This window comes from Pristiophorus japonicus, chromosome 16 (genome assembly GCF_044704955.1).
Source record: "Pristiophorus japonicus isolate sPriJap1 chromosome 16, sPriJap1.hap1, whole genome shotgun sequence".
Taxonomy (NCBI): domain Eukaryota; kingdom Metazoa; phylum Chordata; class Chondrichthyes; family Pristiophoridae; genus Pristiophorus; species Pristiophorus japonicus.
Genome location: NC_091992.1, coordinates 21730361 through 21748880, shown reverse-complemented (window position 1 = coordinate 21748880; position 18520 = coordinate 21730361). Strand labels below are relative to the sequence as shown.

Genomic DNA, 18520 nt, shown 5'->3' with positions numbered 1-18520 from the left:
CTGAGGATAAGGGGTAAGCCATTTAGGACCGAGATGAGGAGAAACTTCTTCACCCAGAGAGTGGTGAACCTGTGGAATTCTCTACCACAGAAAGTAGTTGAGGCCAATTCACTAAATATATTCAAAAGGGAGTTAGATGAAGTCCTTACTACTCGGGGGATCAAGGGTTATGGCGAGAAAGCAGGAAGGGGGTACTGAAGTTTCATGTTCAGCCATGAACTCATTGAATGGCGGTGCAGGCTAGAAGGGCTGAATGGCCTGCTCCTGCACCTATTTTCTATGTTTCTATGTTTCTACTTGAATATAAATTGAGGGGTATGCAAGGGTCTGATAACAAAAAATAGAAGTTTATTCTGGCTTATTTAAAGGCAACTTTTTATTATCTATCTTAACTGCTATATTTTTAAACAAAAGGAAAAAGCCTTTGAGACAGACCAGTTATTTCACAACTAGACAGGTAATAATCACCTGTTACTCATACAAATAAACAAGTCATGTCTGATCTCTGTGTCAACATTAGGACTTCTCCGTATATGGTAACACCATGGGAAAACCATCTGCTTGCACACACAATTGAATGGAGTCAGGTTTAATTTAGTATTGGATCACTTGTTTATAATAACTTTATGCCAATCCCAAAAGTGATATTCTAAAATTGATCTAATTGTACTAATCTACTAGGATTTCGCCAGAGTAGCTGAAGGATAATTATACTCCAGTTTGCTCCTTTTTATTTCCTTCCTTTCCTAAAGGTGTGGACTCGTTAGTACAGTTCATCTGATATCGATGCCCTTTCCAGCAGGGGATACTAGAAAGTAATCAGGAGTAAGAGCCCTAGCTGATTTACCCCCAACTTGGGGCACTGAGGCAAATTGTAGCACCCCTTACAACAGCCCCAGTAGCATTTGCATCGATTTAACAATAGATTGTTTCTTCTGACACTGGCTCCAGCACACATCAACACCACTAAATTCTCCTGAATGGTATGTGGCTTCGCAGGATTCTGGACATCAGAGTGAAGTGACTGACCTCCGTGTAGTAAATTTATTAAATTGGAGCCTTTGAGTTAATTATCTCCATAAAATAGTGTAAATAATTTTCATTTATGACTCTGCCTTTTTCTTTTTCCCATCCTACTTCCAAACAAGATTCTGGGTATTATATAAACTGAACCAGAGGGTTTTTAAATTAATGTTTTGAGAAAGCAGACACTCATTGTTTTGCACCTAGCGCTCTCTTGACTGTGTGTTTCCAACCTGGCCGTATAAGTTTGCTATTTAAATTGGCTGTTGCTGGTGCATTCTATACGAAGAGAAGGAATTAATGAATGTGCTCTGAAGGTGATGGGTGCTCTTGACCAATGAAAAAGGGACATGTTTTGGGGCCAGTAGACTTTTCCTGTTCCAAGATCTTCGATTTACACCAAACAAAACCAACTGCACTGCAATTGAAAATTGGCCTTTTTCCTGGCTTATACTTCGTCATGGATCACATTAACATGCAAGGTTCCATTGCGCTGTTGCACAACCATGTAATGGATATATAAACAGAAAATTGCTGGAAATACTCAGCAGGTCAGGCAGCATCTGTGGAGAGAGAAACAGAGTTAATGGCCATGAAATTCCGTCCTCCCCGGGTCCGTATGGAGTGTATACGGACCCGGGAAGGCATTGCAAAAGCTGTTTTTTGACACTCAATGCACAAATGCCAAAAACTGGCTTTTCCGATCGGTCAAGCCAGAGCTTGACAGACCGCACACATCTTGGCAGCAAGGACATTCGCATGGGCAAAATTGTGGTATTTGCCCATCTCTTGCCCAGTGAATGTTCTTAAAACTTGTGGCATAAGAGCTTTAAAACATAAAAATAAAATTTAAAAACACATTTTTCTGTTTAAAAATCCTGCCCACTAAGGTAAGTTTATTTTAAACCCTAATTACAAAACTTTAAAAAATCAGAATATATTTTTTCTAAGACGTGAAATAACTTTAATTTCAATTAATTTTTATTATGTGAGGTGTGTTTATTTTTTTGTGTTTAGTGTGTTTGTTTTTTCTCAATAGTAATGAGAACTTATAGATAAGGAGTTCTCATTGCTATTAATGAGAATACTTTACCTGATTGTGCAGCCACATGTGACTGCACCTTCTGTGTTGGAACCTGGAGAACGGGAGTGCGCTTCGCAGCGCGGGAAGAGAAGGCCTCCCCACCGGAATCCCACGCTCCTCCGGGACCGTCAGGTAATTGCGTAAAAATTCTCCGGTCGGAGGCATTCGGCCAAAAGAAGTCTCCGAGCGGAATTTCAGGTCCAACGTTTCACGTTGATGTCCTTGCATTAGACTGGACCATCTATTAGATGCTCACTTGCACATCACTTTTTAAGTGGAGCCAGTATAATGCACCTAACTTTTGTAAGTCCATTTGCAGACTTGGCAGCAGAACCTATTTTCCAGCAGGTTCCATGTGACACCAGCCTTGCCCCTCTTTCAGTTGAGTGAAAGTGCACTGTGGTAGGGGTCAGCCTGACGGTATTTTTATTAGTGCCTGCATTCACTGCTGAAACTCAGGACATGTATACTGGTTTTATCCGTTCTACTTCACTATTCTAGGAATGGTAAAACTCATTTGATATCACAGAACCATTGAGACACTGCTATGTTCATAAATAAATATCTACAGTTTGCTTTTAACCTGGGCTTTTGTTATGGAACTTGTTTTCATATTCTGTTCTGGTGTTTGAACTATTTATGGCGATCTCGACTGTATACTGACCAATATAATCGGAGAAGTTAATTTTAAATTTTCTTGTGTGTTTTGCAAGGGTACAGGGACTTCTTGCCTCATCTTGCCTTTTATTACGTGTGTTGACGTTGAGCTTTACTTTTGTTCCAATCAGGAAATTGCATCATCAAGCCTACATTTGATCCTCTTATAATGTACTGTGTGTTCAAATGTTATGTTGCATGACCCTATTGCTTAATGAACACAATGTTAAGCCTATTGGTATCGGTTATGTAGTTGAAAATGGATATCCAGTACAGATTTCATCACACCAAAAACAATCTTAAGTGGAAAGTCATCCCATTTCATCATATACTAAGCACTCATCCGAGAGAGAGATTTTAATGGATCACATTTTTCCATGGTACTGCATTTATCAAAAAAACTTCAATGTTTGCTTAATAAAGTAATTCTGAAAATTGGTGTTTGGGAATGTTTTTTTTTCTTCATTAAAATGTGAGGGTAAATTCACTGATTCCGCTCCTGGCACGGAGCCAAGCTTGAAGGAAGCACAAGTCAAAGATAATGCTACAACAATATTGTTCTGATGTCTGTTCCATGCTTGATAGGAGTACAGGATTGGTGAACCTCCTTTTTGTAGTTTGTTTAATTCAGGTGAAAAGTTCACTGATTCTTGCTCGCCCTTTTCTCCTCTTTATTTGAAGGTGGTGATTTAAAAAAAAATTGTTCTGGAATGTGGCCGTCGCTGGCAAGACCAGCATTTATTGTCCATCCCAAAGTGCCCTCTAAGATGGTGGCGGTGAACCGCTGCAGTCCTTGTAATAAAGGCACTCCCACAGTACTGTTGGGGAGGGAGTTCCAGGAATTTGACCCAGCGAGGATGAAGGAATGGTGATACATTTCCAAGCCAGGATGGTGTGTAACTTGGAGTGGAACTTACAGGTGATGGTGCTCCCTTGTCCTTCTAGGTGGTAGAGGTCGCGGGTTTGGGAGGTGCTACCGAAGAAGCAGTGGCGAGTTGCTGCAGTGCATCTTGTATATGGTACACACTGCAGCCACGGTGTGCCGATGGTGGAGGGAGTGAATGTTTAAGGTGGTGGATGAGCTGCCAATCAAGCGGGTTGTTTTGTCCTGGATGGCGTCGAGCTGCTTTATCGTTGGAGCTACACTCATCCAGCCAAGTGGAGAATATTCCATCACACTCCTGACTTGTGCCTTGTAGATGGTGCAAAGGGTTTGGAGAGTCAGGAGGTGAGATACTCACCACAGAGTACCCAGCCTCTGACCTGCTCTTGTTGCCACAGTATTTATGTGGCTGGTCCAGTTAAGTTTCTGGTCAATGGTGACCCCCAGGATGTTGATGGTGGGGGTTCATCGATGGAAATACTGTTGAATGTCAAGGGGAGGTGGTTAGACTCTCGCTTGTTGGAGATAGTCATTGCCTGGCATTTGTGTGGCGAGAATGTTACTTGCCACTTATCAGCCCAAGCCTGAATTTAATCCCGGTCTTGCTGTATGTGGGCATGGACTGTTTCATCATCTGAGGTGTTGCGAATGGAACTGAACACTGTGCAGTCGTCAGCGAACTTCGCCACGTCTGACCTTTATGATGGACGGAAGGTCATTGATGAAGCAACTGAAGATGTTTGGGCCTAGGGCACTGCCTTGAGGAACTCTCGCAGCGATGTCCTGGAGTTGACAATGATTGACCTCCAACAATCACAACCATCTTCCTTTGTGATAGGTATGACTCCAGCCAGTGAAAAGTTTCCCCCCTGATTCCCATTGACCAGTTTTACTAGGGCTCCTTGATGCCACACTTGGTCAAATGCTGCCTTGATGTCTAGGGCAGTCACTCTCTCCTCATCTCTGGAATTCAGCTCTTGTCCATGTTTGGACCAAGGTTGTAATGAGGTCTGGGGCAGTGTGTTCCTGGCGGAATCCAAACTGAGCATCGGTGAATAGGTTATTGGTAAGTGCCGCTTGATAGCACTGTTGATGACCGCTTCCATGATTGGGAGCGGACTGATGGGCTGTAATTAGCTGGATTTGTCCTTTTTGTGGACAGGACATACTGGGCAGTTTTTCACATTGTCAGCTAGATCAGTGTTGTAGCTGTACTGGAACAGCTTAGCTAGTGCTGGAGCACTTCACAACGGCAGTCGGGATGTTATCGGGGCCCACTGCACTGAATTATAGCACAAGCTTATCAGCCGTTTCTTAATATCACGTGGAGTGAATCGAATTGGTTGAAGACTCACTTCTGTGATGGTGGGGACCTCTGAAGGAGGCAGATTATGGATCATCCACTCGGCACTTCTGCCTGAAGATGATTGCAAATGCTTCAGCCCTGTCTTTTGCACTTGTGTGCTGGGCTCTGCAATCATTGAGGATGGGGGTATTCATGGAGCCTGCTCCTCCTGTTAGTTGTTTATTGGTCCACCAGCATTCATGATCTGATCCATTGATTGTGGGATCGCTTAGCCATGGTTATAGCCTGCTGCTTCCATTGTTTAGCATGCATGTAGTTCTCTGTTGCAGCTCGCCCAGGTTGGCACCTTATTTTTTAGGTACACCTCGTGCTGCTCCTGGCATGCTCTTCCGCACTCCTGATTGAACCAGGGTTGGTCCCATGGCTTGATGGTAATGGTAGAGTCGAGAAATGTCAGACCATAAGGTTACAGATTATGGTGGAATAATTCTGCTGCTGCTGATGGCATCCAGGAGGCACTGTAGGCTTAGTTTTGAGCTGCTAGATCTAGTCTGAATCTATCCCATTTAGCATGGTGGTAGTGCCACACAACATGATGGCGGCTGTCCTCAGTTTGAAGATGGGACTTCATCTCCACAAGGACTGTGCAGTGGTCACTGCTACCAATCCTGTCATGGACAGATGCATCTGCAATGGGTAGATTGTTGAGGATGAGGTTAAGTAGGTTTATCCCTAGTGTTTCTCTCCACCTGCCGCAGGCCCATTTTGGTAGACATGTCCTTCAGGACTCGGCCAGCTCAGTCAGTAGTGATGCTACTGAGCCACTCTGTGATGGATATTGAAGTCTCTCACCCAGAGTACATTCTGTGCCCTTGCTACTTTGTCCTCCTTCCAAGTGGTGTTCAACATGGAGGGGTACTGATTCATCAGCTGAGGGGGGGGGGGGGGGACGGGTGAGCGGCAGGCGATCAGCAGGAGGTTTCCTTGCCCATGCTTGACCTGAAGCCATGAGACTTCATGGAGTGCAGAGTCAATGTTGAGGACTTCCAGGGCCACTCCCTCCTGACTGTGCCACTACCTCTTGTGGGTCTGTCTAGCCGCTGAGACAGGACATACCCAGGAATGGTGATGGAGGAATCTGGGACATTAGCTGAAAGGTGTGATTCTGTGAGTATGATTGTCAGGCTGTTGCTTGATTGGTTGGACAGCTCTCCCAATTTTGGCACATTAAGTCCCCAGGTGTTGGTGAGGAGGACTTGGCAGGGTCGACTGGGCTGGGTGTTCTGTTGTCGTGTCTATAGCCCGTGCCAAGATTGATGCTGGGTGGTCCGTTTGTTTTTTTTATTGTTTTCCATAGCGGTTTGTTACAACGGAGTAGCTTTCAGAGAGCAGTTAAGAAAGAGTCAACCACATTGCTGTGTGTCTGGAGTCACATATAGACCAGACTAAGTAAGGACGGCTAAAGGACATAAGTAAGGACGGCTAAAGGACATAAGTGAACCAGATGGGTTTTTACGACATTGCAATGTTACTGATACTAGCGCTTTATTCCAGATTTATTTAATTAACTGCATTTCAATTCCCTAGCTGCCGTGGTGGGATTTGAACTCTCACTGCTGGATTACTAGCCCAGTAACATAGCCACTATGCTACAGTTCCCAGTACAACTATTTTAGTTGCACCTGTAAATCAAATGCCCCCTTATTAAAGGGGCACTAAAACTGACAATTTAAACAAATTAAACTTTAAATGGTCAAATTAAAATTTGGTTGCCGGGGGTGATGCACTCCAGGCCCTCTGGCGCCCACCTCTCACGGAAGGCCACAGGCATACGGGTGGACACCGCATGCTCCATCTCCAGGGACACCCTGGCTCAGTTGTAACCGCGGGAGAGAGGCAGGCAGTCGGGCTGAACGACCCCTTCGACCGCCCGCTGCCTGGACCAGTTGATAGCCCCCTTGGCCATGCCCAGGAGCAGTCCTTCGAGGAGGCCTTCCGACCTGCCCGCTCCCCTCCGCACAGGGTGCCCAAAGATTAGGAGTGTGGGACTGAAGTGCAACCAGAATTTGAGGAGCAGTCCCTTCAAATAATGGAAGAGGGGCTGCAACCTCTCACAATGTACATAAACGTAGAACACTGATTCCTCCAGACCGTAGAAATTACAGAGGGCCTGGGAGTCCGTGAACCGACAAAAACTTATTGCACGGGACTGCTCCATGAGACACCCGTCACGCCAAATACCCAATAAATAAAGGGAGGACTCCCGCGTAGAGAACACTCCATTGGGGACCCCCGCCTCCTCCGGATGGCAAGATGGTGCGCCATGTTGTGTCCGGATGGCTAACTAGGATGGCAAAGTGGAGTGTGTGCAAGAACAGTCTGTACAGGGATCCCCTCCGTGCAGAACTGAAAGACACGGAGGGGATTTCCCAAAGGAGGCTCAAGTCATGAGGCGCCAGCTCACGAGGGAGGTTTCAAAGCTTGGCGCCGATGAGAAATTCCATCCGGACGGGGGTCAGTTAGGACGGGATCACCCCACATGCTTGAGCATCCTCGACACACCGAACTGAATCAGGGCCCTATGCTGTTTTTAGCGACTCTATGGCATTGGTCGCGCATCGGACGTCAGCCCAGGATAGGCGCTGTGCCAGCTCTTCAGGCGCCGTGCCAGCTCTTCAGGCGCCATCCAGCCCGCTCCTCCGTCGTCGAGTATGTCTCTGACTTGCCAAACACAGCCCTCTTGTCCGCCTGCCACCTAAAACCGCGCTCGTGTAGGTACGGATTCCCGAGCAGCGGCTCCCAAAGGACAGCCACCATTCCAGACAGGGAATGGTGGTGACTGATTTCCTAGTAAAAGTCGGGCAGCCCCTGCATGGCGGTCCGGATGCCTCCCAGGTTCACAAACAGGAGCTGCGTGTCATAATTGAGGTAGTACTGCTGGCGGAAGAAATACATCACCAGTGCACACCATCTAGGCGGGTGCTCAACGTGGAATTATCTCTGCAGGGTTTGAAGACGGAAAGTCGCAGCCTGGGTGCTCACGCACACCAACGCCTGACCGTCCTTCTTAGGCGGGAGACTCAGAACCGTAGCAGAGACCCAGTGCTTCCTGTTGTTCCAGAAGAAGTTGACCAGCTTCTTCTGTATCTTGGTGACAAACGCAGGGGGAGGGGTCAAAGTGACCAACCGGTACCATAGCATTCTGGCCACCAGCTGGTTTATGACTAGCACTCTTGAGTTCTGTCCAGCGCCCTAGGCGAGCGGCGACTTTGGCCTCCAGCTCTTGCCAGTTTGCTGGCCAGGCTTCTTTGTCAGGGCTAAAGTAGACTCCCAGATAGAGATGAGTTGTACTTGAGGCAAAAGGCCTGAACTCCTCCAGCAGGGAGTCCACCCACCAGAAGTCCGGAACATTTCTCGTAGTTGATCCTGGCGGAGGATGCAGCCGAATAAATCTTCCGACACTCACGCATCCTTCACATGTTAATGGGATCCTCTACCATGAGGAGCACGTCATCGGCGTAAGCCGAGAGGACGACCTCCATGCCCGGCCCTTGCAGTCCCATCAACCTCTTCCGCAAGAGGCGCAGGAAAGGCTCCACGCATATAGCATTTAACTAACCGGACATGGGGCATCCCTGACGCACCCCTCTTCCAAAATGAAGGGGTGCGGTCAAAGACCCGTTGACCTTAATCAGACACTCCGCGGCGGTGTACCAAAGTTGGATCCGGGCAACGAAATGCGTCCGTTCCCGGTACAACACCAGGCCATTTATACACTATTACCAACTGTGTCATTAGAGCAGCTCCATGATGCACCGCACTACATGGCAGCAACTCACCAAGGCATCTTCAACAGCACATCCCAAACCTGTGACCTCTACAACCGAGAAGGATCAGGGCAGCAGCTACATGGGAACACCATCACCTCCAAGTCACACACCATCCTGACTTGGAAATAAGACGAGAAGAAATAACTTGCATTTAATTAGCACTTTTCATAAGCTCAGGATATCCCAAAATGCTTTACAATAGGTGATTCACAGTTGGATATTGTGCGCTGTTTTGGGTGCTCTGTTATAGAAAGAACATTAAAGTAATTGAGAATGTACAGCATAGATTCATCAGGATGATGCAAGGGATGAGGAACTGTAGTTGTGTGGAGAGATTGATGCTGGATCTATTTCCACTGGATAAGAGAAGACCAAGAGCAGGGTTAGTAGAGGCTTTTCAAATTGAGTTTTAATAGGGCAGATAGGAAGAAACTATTTCCTTTGGTTGTAAAATCAGTGTTGAAGGATGTTAATAGAAATTCCTCATTTAGTGACGAGGGAAATTAGGAGAAATTCGAGAGCATAAAATCCTTTGCCATGGGGATTAGTTGCAGTATAGATTGTGTATTTGAAGAGTAGATATACATAAAGATCCAGGGTTATGAAAAGAGAGCAAGGTAGTGGGGATAGTTTTGATTTTTTTTCTAGCATGGATATGATGCACTAAATGGGCTCATTCTGTGCTGTAAACTTCTGTGGTTCTATAATATATAATTCCCTTCAAAAAGTAATTCTAAAGGGAGGAGGAACTGCTGACATTGTTGTGTGGCAACAGCCTCCTAATAAATTAGCAAACCTTGCTTGAGGGACTGCAATGTAAACCCCAGTGATTTCATTCAAGGTGAAGAAAAGTGAATCAGTGTGAATAGTATTGTAAAAAATATATACAGCTCCCCCCAGAATCTGTAAAATAGCAATATCTAAAATCTATGCTGGCTGGTGAAAACGCGCCATGATTCCCTATCTGACATTGACAGTGTGCATATTCATATTTCAAATAAATAATATTAAAAACTAATACATGATTAATTTCCTCAAATTACTTCTGCTGACTTTTTTTTCTAAGAAATCTTTTTTTGTAGTTAAAAATATTCCAGGAATGACGGCCATTGGATAAATACATCACACAATATGCTGAGCTGACAGATTCTTGCCAAAGCAACAGAGATGAATACATTTGGCTTCAATGTTCCTGGATTAGGTAGCAGAAAAATCTTTCAGCTGATTGTGATCAAGTGATCCCTGCTGGAAAGAGTGTTTCATATGTAATCAGTTGAGGACTGCATCAAATTGAGTTGTGATGACTTGCCTTGTTGAATCACCTGGCATTCAATGACTTTCTGATTCCACATGGAGACTTCAAATTGGGGTCACTGAGAAAGTATTATTTCACGTCTCTCCTGGATTTTAAAAATGTGTATTTAAAAAAAAAAATTATTTCCCCTCATTGTTGAACTGTAGTGGGGTTAGGTTCTACAGATACTGCCAGTCTCTGATGCCTCGCCTAATTGACCATTCTTCATGCATAAGGCAAAATGTCAGCATGCTATTTTACTTTGTGACATCTCCTCCACCTGAACTCCACATAGACCATTTCGAGTAAGACCCATTGTATAGTGACTAGTAGCAACAAGACCCTCCCTTCTTACCCCAAACTGAGTCTAATTTTATCACCCCTAACAATGCTCTTGCTAAAAAGGCGCTTACAGACTACACACTATCGTCCTGAGTTACCGTTCTAGTTTTATCAGCTACAACCACACCAGGCAATGCATTTGCTCACTGCGCTTTCAGGAAAACCAGAAACTTAATAGAAATATGCTTTACTAAGTGAAATAGAATACTGGGATGAGAACCAGCTTCAAATCCCAATATTTTATGTTTGCATTTGCTTTCTCCCAGGAGATATATTGCCATTCTCAGTTGGGTCATTAGGTGGGTGTCCAAGCAGAGGTAAAGTACCTTTGTGATGGGAGGGAAGAAAAGTGGATAGAAGTTTCAAAAGACAGATTGCCCTTCCTCTGAGCTGGTGTTCAAGGCATGTGGTCAGATCGACAGTGAGTATAAAAGAGATTTAAGATTTATGTTTAAACTGTGTATACTATTAAGTCTTACTCATTTAACAAAGCAAATGATTTAAGGAAGTATATTACTGGTTACATTTTACACGTGAAGTAGCTGCAAATTAGCTGTCTCCGAAACGGCGTTTGTGCTAGGAAAATAAAATACTACCTGCGGTTGAAGTTTGGCGTCGAGTAAGCTTTTTGGGTCGAAATGATACAGGAAGAATGAGAGTTTAATCGAGCTTTTGCGACTTGTCTGATGACCCCCTGGGCGTCCCGCCCCCGCCGGCTCCGTGGAGGAAGTGCGCTGCAGTTGTGGAGCAGCTGACCGGGAAACCAGAGCGGATAAGTTATTCGATCAGCGTGGGGTTTATACAGGGAGCTAAAGACTTAGAGAGGGACGCACGAATGCACAAAGTGAGAGCGCACCGGAGTAGTAGGATAGGGATTAGAGATTCTTCCAGCCCAATCTCCTCGAAACTTCAGAATGAAACGGTGATCCCTGTGGTTGCCCTGCATTTGACGTGCTTTCCTTGATACAACTGTAGCATCGCAGGGCAGCACAGGCTGAGCCGGCACAAGACGCAGCGAGAGCTCGGTGCTGAGTGCATGCCAGCGCCCCATCGCTTTACACTTGCATACCGTGCTCGGAGTTCCGTTTGCACTCAGTACGGCAAAGTAATCCAGTCCCTGCACAAAACGCGGATAACCTTGCCCAATTAGCCCACAGGACACGGGTTATCTGTTAACTCCTTCAAGTGATTTGACCTCCAATTCTGCAAGAAGTTAACAATCTCGGATTTCATTTTAACATTCTAAATGTGTTCCTTTTTTGAGATCGATTGCAAAAATAAGGACAGATAGCTTTTTAAATATATATATATTCAATTGATGTGTCCAGATGACTCTGGACGCTATCTTGAGTGAAGGAAAGCCAGAGGTCGGGAGCTGGTGTTCTTGCTATGGCGTGAAGATGACTCCTTACTTCTCAGAAAATGCGGTTATTTCACAGAATGAGATCAATCTCCTGTAAGTACAAATACCCTATGCAATTTAAATTTATATTGCTATAGAATAATTCCAACAATATATGAAGTGTGCATTGGCTGTATAGAGTGCCCAGTGATACTTTCACAGTAACACTTTTTGAAATGTATTCTGTGGTGGGTTATTTACAGCATTGAACTTGTAATTTAAGGTGTTCAATAACCCATCTGCTGGCTGGATTTTATCCCACACTTGCAGTAATCGTTGCCATCATATCGATGTCTTTTCACTTAAGTAATCTATGAAATATTAATGCATTGAGCAATGTTATGAGCAAAATGAAATCTATTTTCCAAAATGCTACCTCCCAATCCATACCATCCTGTTTATTAGAATTTGGGTAGAAATTCCACAATTGGCATTAATGTCACTTCTTGATTGATCTGCCAGGAAGAGCACTGGATTGATGGATGATTGGCCCTTCCTTTTCCTGGCTTAGTGAAGGAAACGTTCCTCTTTCTTTCTCTCTCTCTCTCTCTCTCTCTCTCTCTCTCTCTTCCCCCCCCCTTCCCCCACTAATTAACTTTGTAATCAATCTTGTGTGTATATGCCACCTATTTTGAAGCTGCAGTAGAAATGAGGTATTCAGAATTCATTTTTATCATCTGAAACGACCATGAATGTTGAGTGAGAAAGAGCTGGCATTTATATAATGCCTTTCATGTCCTTGGAATTTCTCAAAACCTTTCGCAGCCAATTAATTACTTTAAAAGTATAGCCCGTGGGCCACTGTTATTTTGTAGGCAAACGCGTTAGGCAGCAAGTTCTCTCAAATAATGAAAAGAAAAACCTCAGTGACCATTTAATGTTTGGTGGTTGAAGGACGAATATTGATCAGTACATTGCAAGAACCCAATTACTTATTAAAATGTTCTAGAATTCTTCAGAATCATTGCCACTAGGAAGGCAATTTTCTTGTACTGATTGATCCAAACTCCAGCTGTCATTCATCAGATTTTTACTTGCCTCTGTAGTCTTCATGAACCCATGACCTTCTGATTCCAAGGCAATCTTGCATGAATCAGAAGGTCATGAGTTCGGAGACTTCAGCATGTAATCTAGGCTTACACTTCAGTGTGATACAGTATTGAGGGGCTGCTTTACTGTTGGACGTGCCATCATTTGGTGCAGGGGAGTTATCCTTGGTGTCCTGGCCAATATTTATCCCTGTCAACATCATTAAACAAATTATCTGGTCATTATCTCTTGCTCTTATTGGGATCTCGCTGTGTACAAATTGATAGCAGTGTTGATTGCCTGCATGGCAACAATGGCCACCCTTCTAAAAGGACTTCACTGGCTGTAAAGTGCTTTAGGAATGGCCTGGGGTTGTGAAAGGCAATTTTTTTTTCATTGTTTGCTTTTCTTTCTTGCCTGTTCTTTCTCGCTTCTGTTTCAGTGCCCATTGGTAGTCTCCGTTTGCATCATTTAAGCTGCCTTTGTCGTATACTTGGGCCTGCGTTGGTGGCACTGGCATCTGATTGCAAATCTTGCATGCCCAGCTACCACCAGGATTAAACTTACTGTGATTCATGAAGGTCTGGGTCTGGAATACTAAGTTTTAAAAAAACAGTTTGTGAGCTAGCGCACAAGTCTGGATCTTGGTACAATATAAACATGGCTTTAGCTAATGTCTTACACTGCACCAGAGGCAATCTTGCACATCTGGTCTTTAGTACGCTTGATAGTCTTTACACTTCTTGTATGCATGCATCAACAGAAGAAAAGAAGATTACTTTACATTTATGCAAAACTTAATTGGTATGCCTGTAATCCCTCAAGTTTTTAAATTTTAGTTTCAAGTTACTGGCCCTAGTCTGTGTGAAACCTTGAAACAGTAAGCTCTATCTAACTACTTTTTTTCCCCTTCACTTTTTTGAGGTTATGAAGCCATCACTTTCTTCTTTGGCACTATGAGGCTGGTCTGCTACTGGGCTCTGCTAATACTAATGAGAGTCAGGAGCTAGTTGGCATGCAAGAGGAAGTTGTAGTTCTGTATCTGGTGATTTGAGAAGGGCATGTACTTGGGAGAAAATTGCTGATGCAGGTTATGAGTTTAAGGATTTTAATTACATTGAAAATGGCTCAGAATCTCATTAACCTCATGTATTGAAGTAACTGGGCTTCTGAGAAGGGTGGCAGATAAACATCAAAAACTTGTCACATTGTTGAACTTGATTTTGATCTTTAGTTATTTTTCCTCAAGACTGAGATTGAAACTGCCCTCCTCCCTCCAAATTGATTAGGTGGAGGAAAGTTCAGTATTGTATAGCAACTAGTATTTACTTTTTCATTGTTCCTCTTGTAAGGGTGCTTCTAATGAAGACATTTGCCTGATTTAGCAAGCAAAAGTTTTGTATTGATTTTCACCGACATATTGGCATATAAACAATCCGATGAAAGTGAACTTTGGGAATTTTCACGGCACTTGAAGCTAAAACTTGTCTGTCTGCGTGACCAGCTGTTGAAGCATAATTATTGTGGTGGAATATATTTTGACAGGTCCCTCACTGTGTTACTCACAAAAGTGGGAAAATTCTGCACAGACTTTAACTACTTCACAGGGACACCAGTTTGCCGTTTGAGCGTGAGTGTTTCATTTCAAACACGACCATGTGTGCTTTGTGATAATTATCCTTTTAATGCAATAGATTAGGATTGGGAGGGGGGAAAAGCTAATTTAAAAGTTGCATGCGTAATTAATATAGACTGCAAGGTTATTGTAGTCTGTTCTTAACCATTAGAACTAGTTTAATAAAATAGGTTTATTAACCCTTTCTGATTATACAGATTATATCTGTATTTTTGCTTTTTTGTGGGAGTATTTATGATTGCACAGTTCATGCTGATGACTTAATTGGGGAACTGGCTAGGAGGAAGTGTTGAGCCAGCCAGTGTCGGTGCACTGAATTTAACAAAGTTACCAGTTGAAGCACCCTTGGGGCTGAGTGATGAACAAAGAACCCGTTTTATATAACACTGATTACATCTTCATGAAGTCCCAAATAATTTTGTGCTTTAAAGATAATCTATTGGTTGTAGCCATTGATGTTATTTTGGGAATGTGGAAGCCAATTTATCTAGAGCAAGGTCGCACAGGAACAGCATGTGAAGGAATGATCGGAGGATGTGTTTTTGATGGTGGTGGTGATTGAGGGAAGATGTTGCCGATGAACTCAGGATAACTCCCTACTCTTCTTCATGGGGTATTTTACCTGAGTAGGGACATGAGGGCTTGGTTTAATGTCTCATCTGAAAGGCAACATTTCATTGCTCCCTCAGTATTGCGCTGTGGTTCTCCCTAGATCATGTTCATAATGGGGATTGAATCCACATTGTGTCTGACTCAGAGGCAGGAATGCTTCCAACTCGGCCAAACTAGCATTAATTGAGCCCACCAGTGTGAAGCAGCTGAATTAAAATTTTTATTAGTAATCCATAATAATTTAGCTGCCTCACACACCTTTTTACTATTGCATTAACTCCTCCAGCTAATTATTTTCATGCTGTTATATTAAAGAACTACAGGCCGGACCCCTCTGCTCCGGAAACATTCGTGTATCGGCATTGGTTTCCTGCGCTTCCTGGCTCTGTGATCACTGCACAATTGCCGCTTTGCATGGGTAGTGTCCCGGTTTCCCCCACTTACTGGCTCTCTGTGTTCATTGCTGCAGAGAGAGAGAGCGAGGCCAGAGTTTCGCAGCCTGAGCCAGAGCGTGGCGGAGACGTTCAGGAGCCCGGGCACTGTCTACAGCATGTCTAGGCTCAATGTGACCTCCCGTGGTTTGGAAAATTCTCTGTTCTGGCAGCGGTCAGGTCCCGAGGATGCTAGACCAGAGAGCTCCAACCTGTACTTCTAAATATCTGTGCTGTGAAATCCATCCTGTTTACTCTGGGGCAAATTTCACAACATTGTTTTTTGTATTGTTCCAATCACGCAAACGCAAGTTTCCAGGTTGCAGACTGTGAATTTATTTTTTGGACAAGAGACCGATGAAAGTCCATACATGTCAACAAGTGCAAAACTTTGTCAGCTTGTAGGTATAGTTTGAGCTACTCCGATGGCCAGAAAAGATCTTCTTTGTTTCTCTTTTTCTCTTTCGCCCACGCTGCCCGCCGCGCGCTCTCCCCCCCTCTCTCCCCCGCCCGCCGCTCTCTCGCGCTCTCCCCTCTCTCCCTCCCCACTCTCCCTCTCTCCTGCCCGCCGCGCTCTCGCTCTACCCCCAATCTCTTGGTCTCCCACTCTCTCTCCCGCGTGCTCGCGCTCCCGCTCTTCCCTCTTGCACTCTTGCTCTGACTCGCGCTCTGTCTCTGTCGCGCGCGCCGCGCTCGCGCTCTCATTTACCTTACTCTCATTTACCTTAGAGTGGGGATGCCACAGTGCCAGAGGTGCAGAAGAAATCAGCAGCTTTCATTACCAAAGATAAATGTTTCATGGAGTTACATGTTTGATACATTAGACTGAAGCTTCTGCAGTGATAAAATAATTAAGGAGGCACAACTTCCTCTGGGGGATGGTTTTATCTGGTTTCTTTGCGGGTGGCATGAACAGCAATGCAGCAGTGCATATGATTGTTCAGTCACCATTTGTTGTTCAGATGTAGGCAGCCTATCCGAACAGGATAGAGGTGGTTTTCCAATTGCCAGACAGTTATCAGAAAAGAGAAGATAGCCAGAAATGAAATCTCAAATAAATGACTTTCATGTATGTGCAACTTTTTGATCTTCATGGAATCTGTCCCACAGTATAAATGAGGCAGGTGTCCTGGTGGATTCCACAGCGGAAGCAGTTAAGACAATTACAGAACTGCTTCTACTTGTATACAGTCCCAAAATAAATTACTTGATTTCCTCCTTGTCCATAATATTTTGCTGTGGTAATGCATGTTTAATATTTTGTACATGTGATTTTAGACATATGTTTGCTGATCCTGGTTCTAAAATAGCTTTAATGTGAAGCACCTTAGCTGTTAATTGACAAGTAGATTTTTGAGCCATCCATGACCCATTGTACATTTAATTTTAATGCCACTAAAATATTGTATAAATTGTTCCTGAACAGCATGTTCTGAGCTGCAACGTTTCCGCCATAATAAAACTGGCATCATCACATGACTTGCCCCTCTTTCCACAGACTAATTTTTTCTCTCTCTCTCTTTGGTAATATCCATAATGTATCATTACAGTGCTTTGCCTACTGCTGTGGAGCCTGTTCTGTTTATACAGTGTCAGCTGTGGTTCAGTTGGTAGCGCACACTCCTTTGAGTCAGAAGGTTGTGGGTTCAAGTCCCACTCCAGGGACTTTAGCACATAAATCTAGGCTGACACTCCAGTGCAGTGCTGAGGGAGTGCTGCAGTGCTGAGGGAGTGCTGCACTGTCAGAGGTGCCATCTTTCGGATGAGACGTTAAACCGAGGCCCCGTCTGCTCTCCCAGGAGGACGTAAAAGATCCCATGGCACTATTTCTAAGAAGAGCAGGGGAGTTATTCCTGGTGTCCTGGACAATATTTACCCCTCAATCAACGTAACAAAAACATTATCTGGTCATTATCACATTGCTGTTTGTGGGAGCTTGCTGTGCGCAAATTGGCTGCCGCGTTTCCCACATTACAACAGTAACTACACTCAAAGTACTTCATTGGCTGTAAATTGCTTTGAGATGTCCAGTGATCGTGAAAGGCACTATATAAATGTAAGTCTTTTTATACTGTGATGTTTTCATTTTTACTTGCGGTTTACCACCGTTCACTTGAGGCATTGTTGCTCACGAGCTGTGCGGCTGCTCCACTTGTATAAATTCAAATTCCGATCACGCACCTCTTCAGCTATGTGATAGTAAAGCCGTTTGTTGCCAATGGCTTAATCAGAAATATTTTTTCCAGCTGTGTTTTTTCCAATTCAAAATGGAATGCTTCATAGTATTGCTAAACAACATGGTTCTTTTCCTCCCTCTGCTCACTTGTTACATTAAACCAAATACATATTTTGTCTGAGTGGAGCAGAGTCTGATTTTCCTTGGGCAGGACTCCACAGCTGTTTTTAGCACTTTCCCACAGCCTTGTGTAGAGCACCTGAATCAGATATGACGTGACTGTTTTACTTTCAATGAAACATACAACAGGTGAAACTTGTGACCCATATTATGCAGTTTGTTGACCCAGTTGCATAAAACATTAAGAATTACTGTACATTAAAAACACAACGTTTTGTAGAAGTGCTTGTATTGGTTACAGTTTTTAAATGTTTTAAAAAATGTGCTGTTAACATTACATTTTAGTAGCCTGTATCTAATTTGAACATCTATTTTAGACCACAGTCCATTTGTAGTAAGGAGTGCAGCTCTCCATGCTGGTAAAGGATGGATATGACTTGCATCACAGCCGTTTGCTATATAAACATAAACCTATTCTGGCCAAAATGTGGACATGTCGAGTTATAAGGGCATATCCTTTTATGTTGATGGGTCACTTTCATTTTAAGCACTGTTGTAAAGCATAAATGTAGATGGGGAACACAAAAAAGCAGGAATTTTATATTTATGCAAGGAGGGAATGGAAGTTCATTACACAAATTATATCAATAATTATTTTTACATGTATTAGTGTTTTTAGAGTGTGTATTCATAAA

At 43.8% G+C, this 18520-nt stretch overlaps 1 protein-coding gene and 1 long non-coding RNA gene across 4 annotated transcripts in view; one reads left to right on the top strand and one right to left on the bottom strand.

The window, feature by feature from the left end:
- ssh2a (slingshot protein phosphatase 2a) overlaps nucleotides 1-18520 on the top strand; it is a 166514-nt gene that overhangs the window by 66407 nt on the left and 81587 nt on the right. For 2 of the 3 annotated variants that reach the window (XR_011587250.1, XM_070857104.1), the window contains exon 1: nucleotides 11171-11875. The exons of the other annotated variant lie outside the window; for it this stretch is intronic. Coding sequence is in view for 1 of the 2 variants with exons in the window: in XM_070857104.1 (XP_070713205.1) it covers nucleotides 11748-11875 (128 nt within the window). In the remaining variant the exon portion in view is untranslated. Of the gene's footprint in view, nucleotides 1-11170; nucleotides 11876-18520 lie in introns of those variants that run through there. 3 annotated transcript variants of the gene reach the window in all.
- On the bottom strand, nucleotides 361-11210 carry LOC139226381 (uncharacterized). The gene is made up of 3 exons (XR_011587251.1): nucleotides 11016-11210; nucleotides 8793-8901; nucleotides 361-1586 (listed from the first exon to the last, which is right to left on the bottom strand). It is a non-coding gene; the product is annotated as an uncharacterized lncRNA (long non-coding RNA).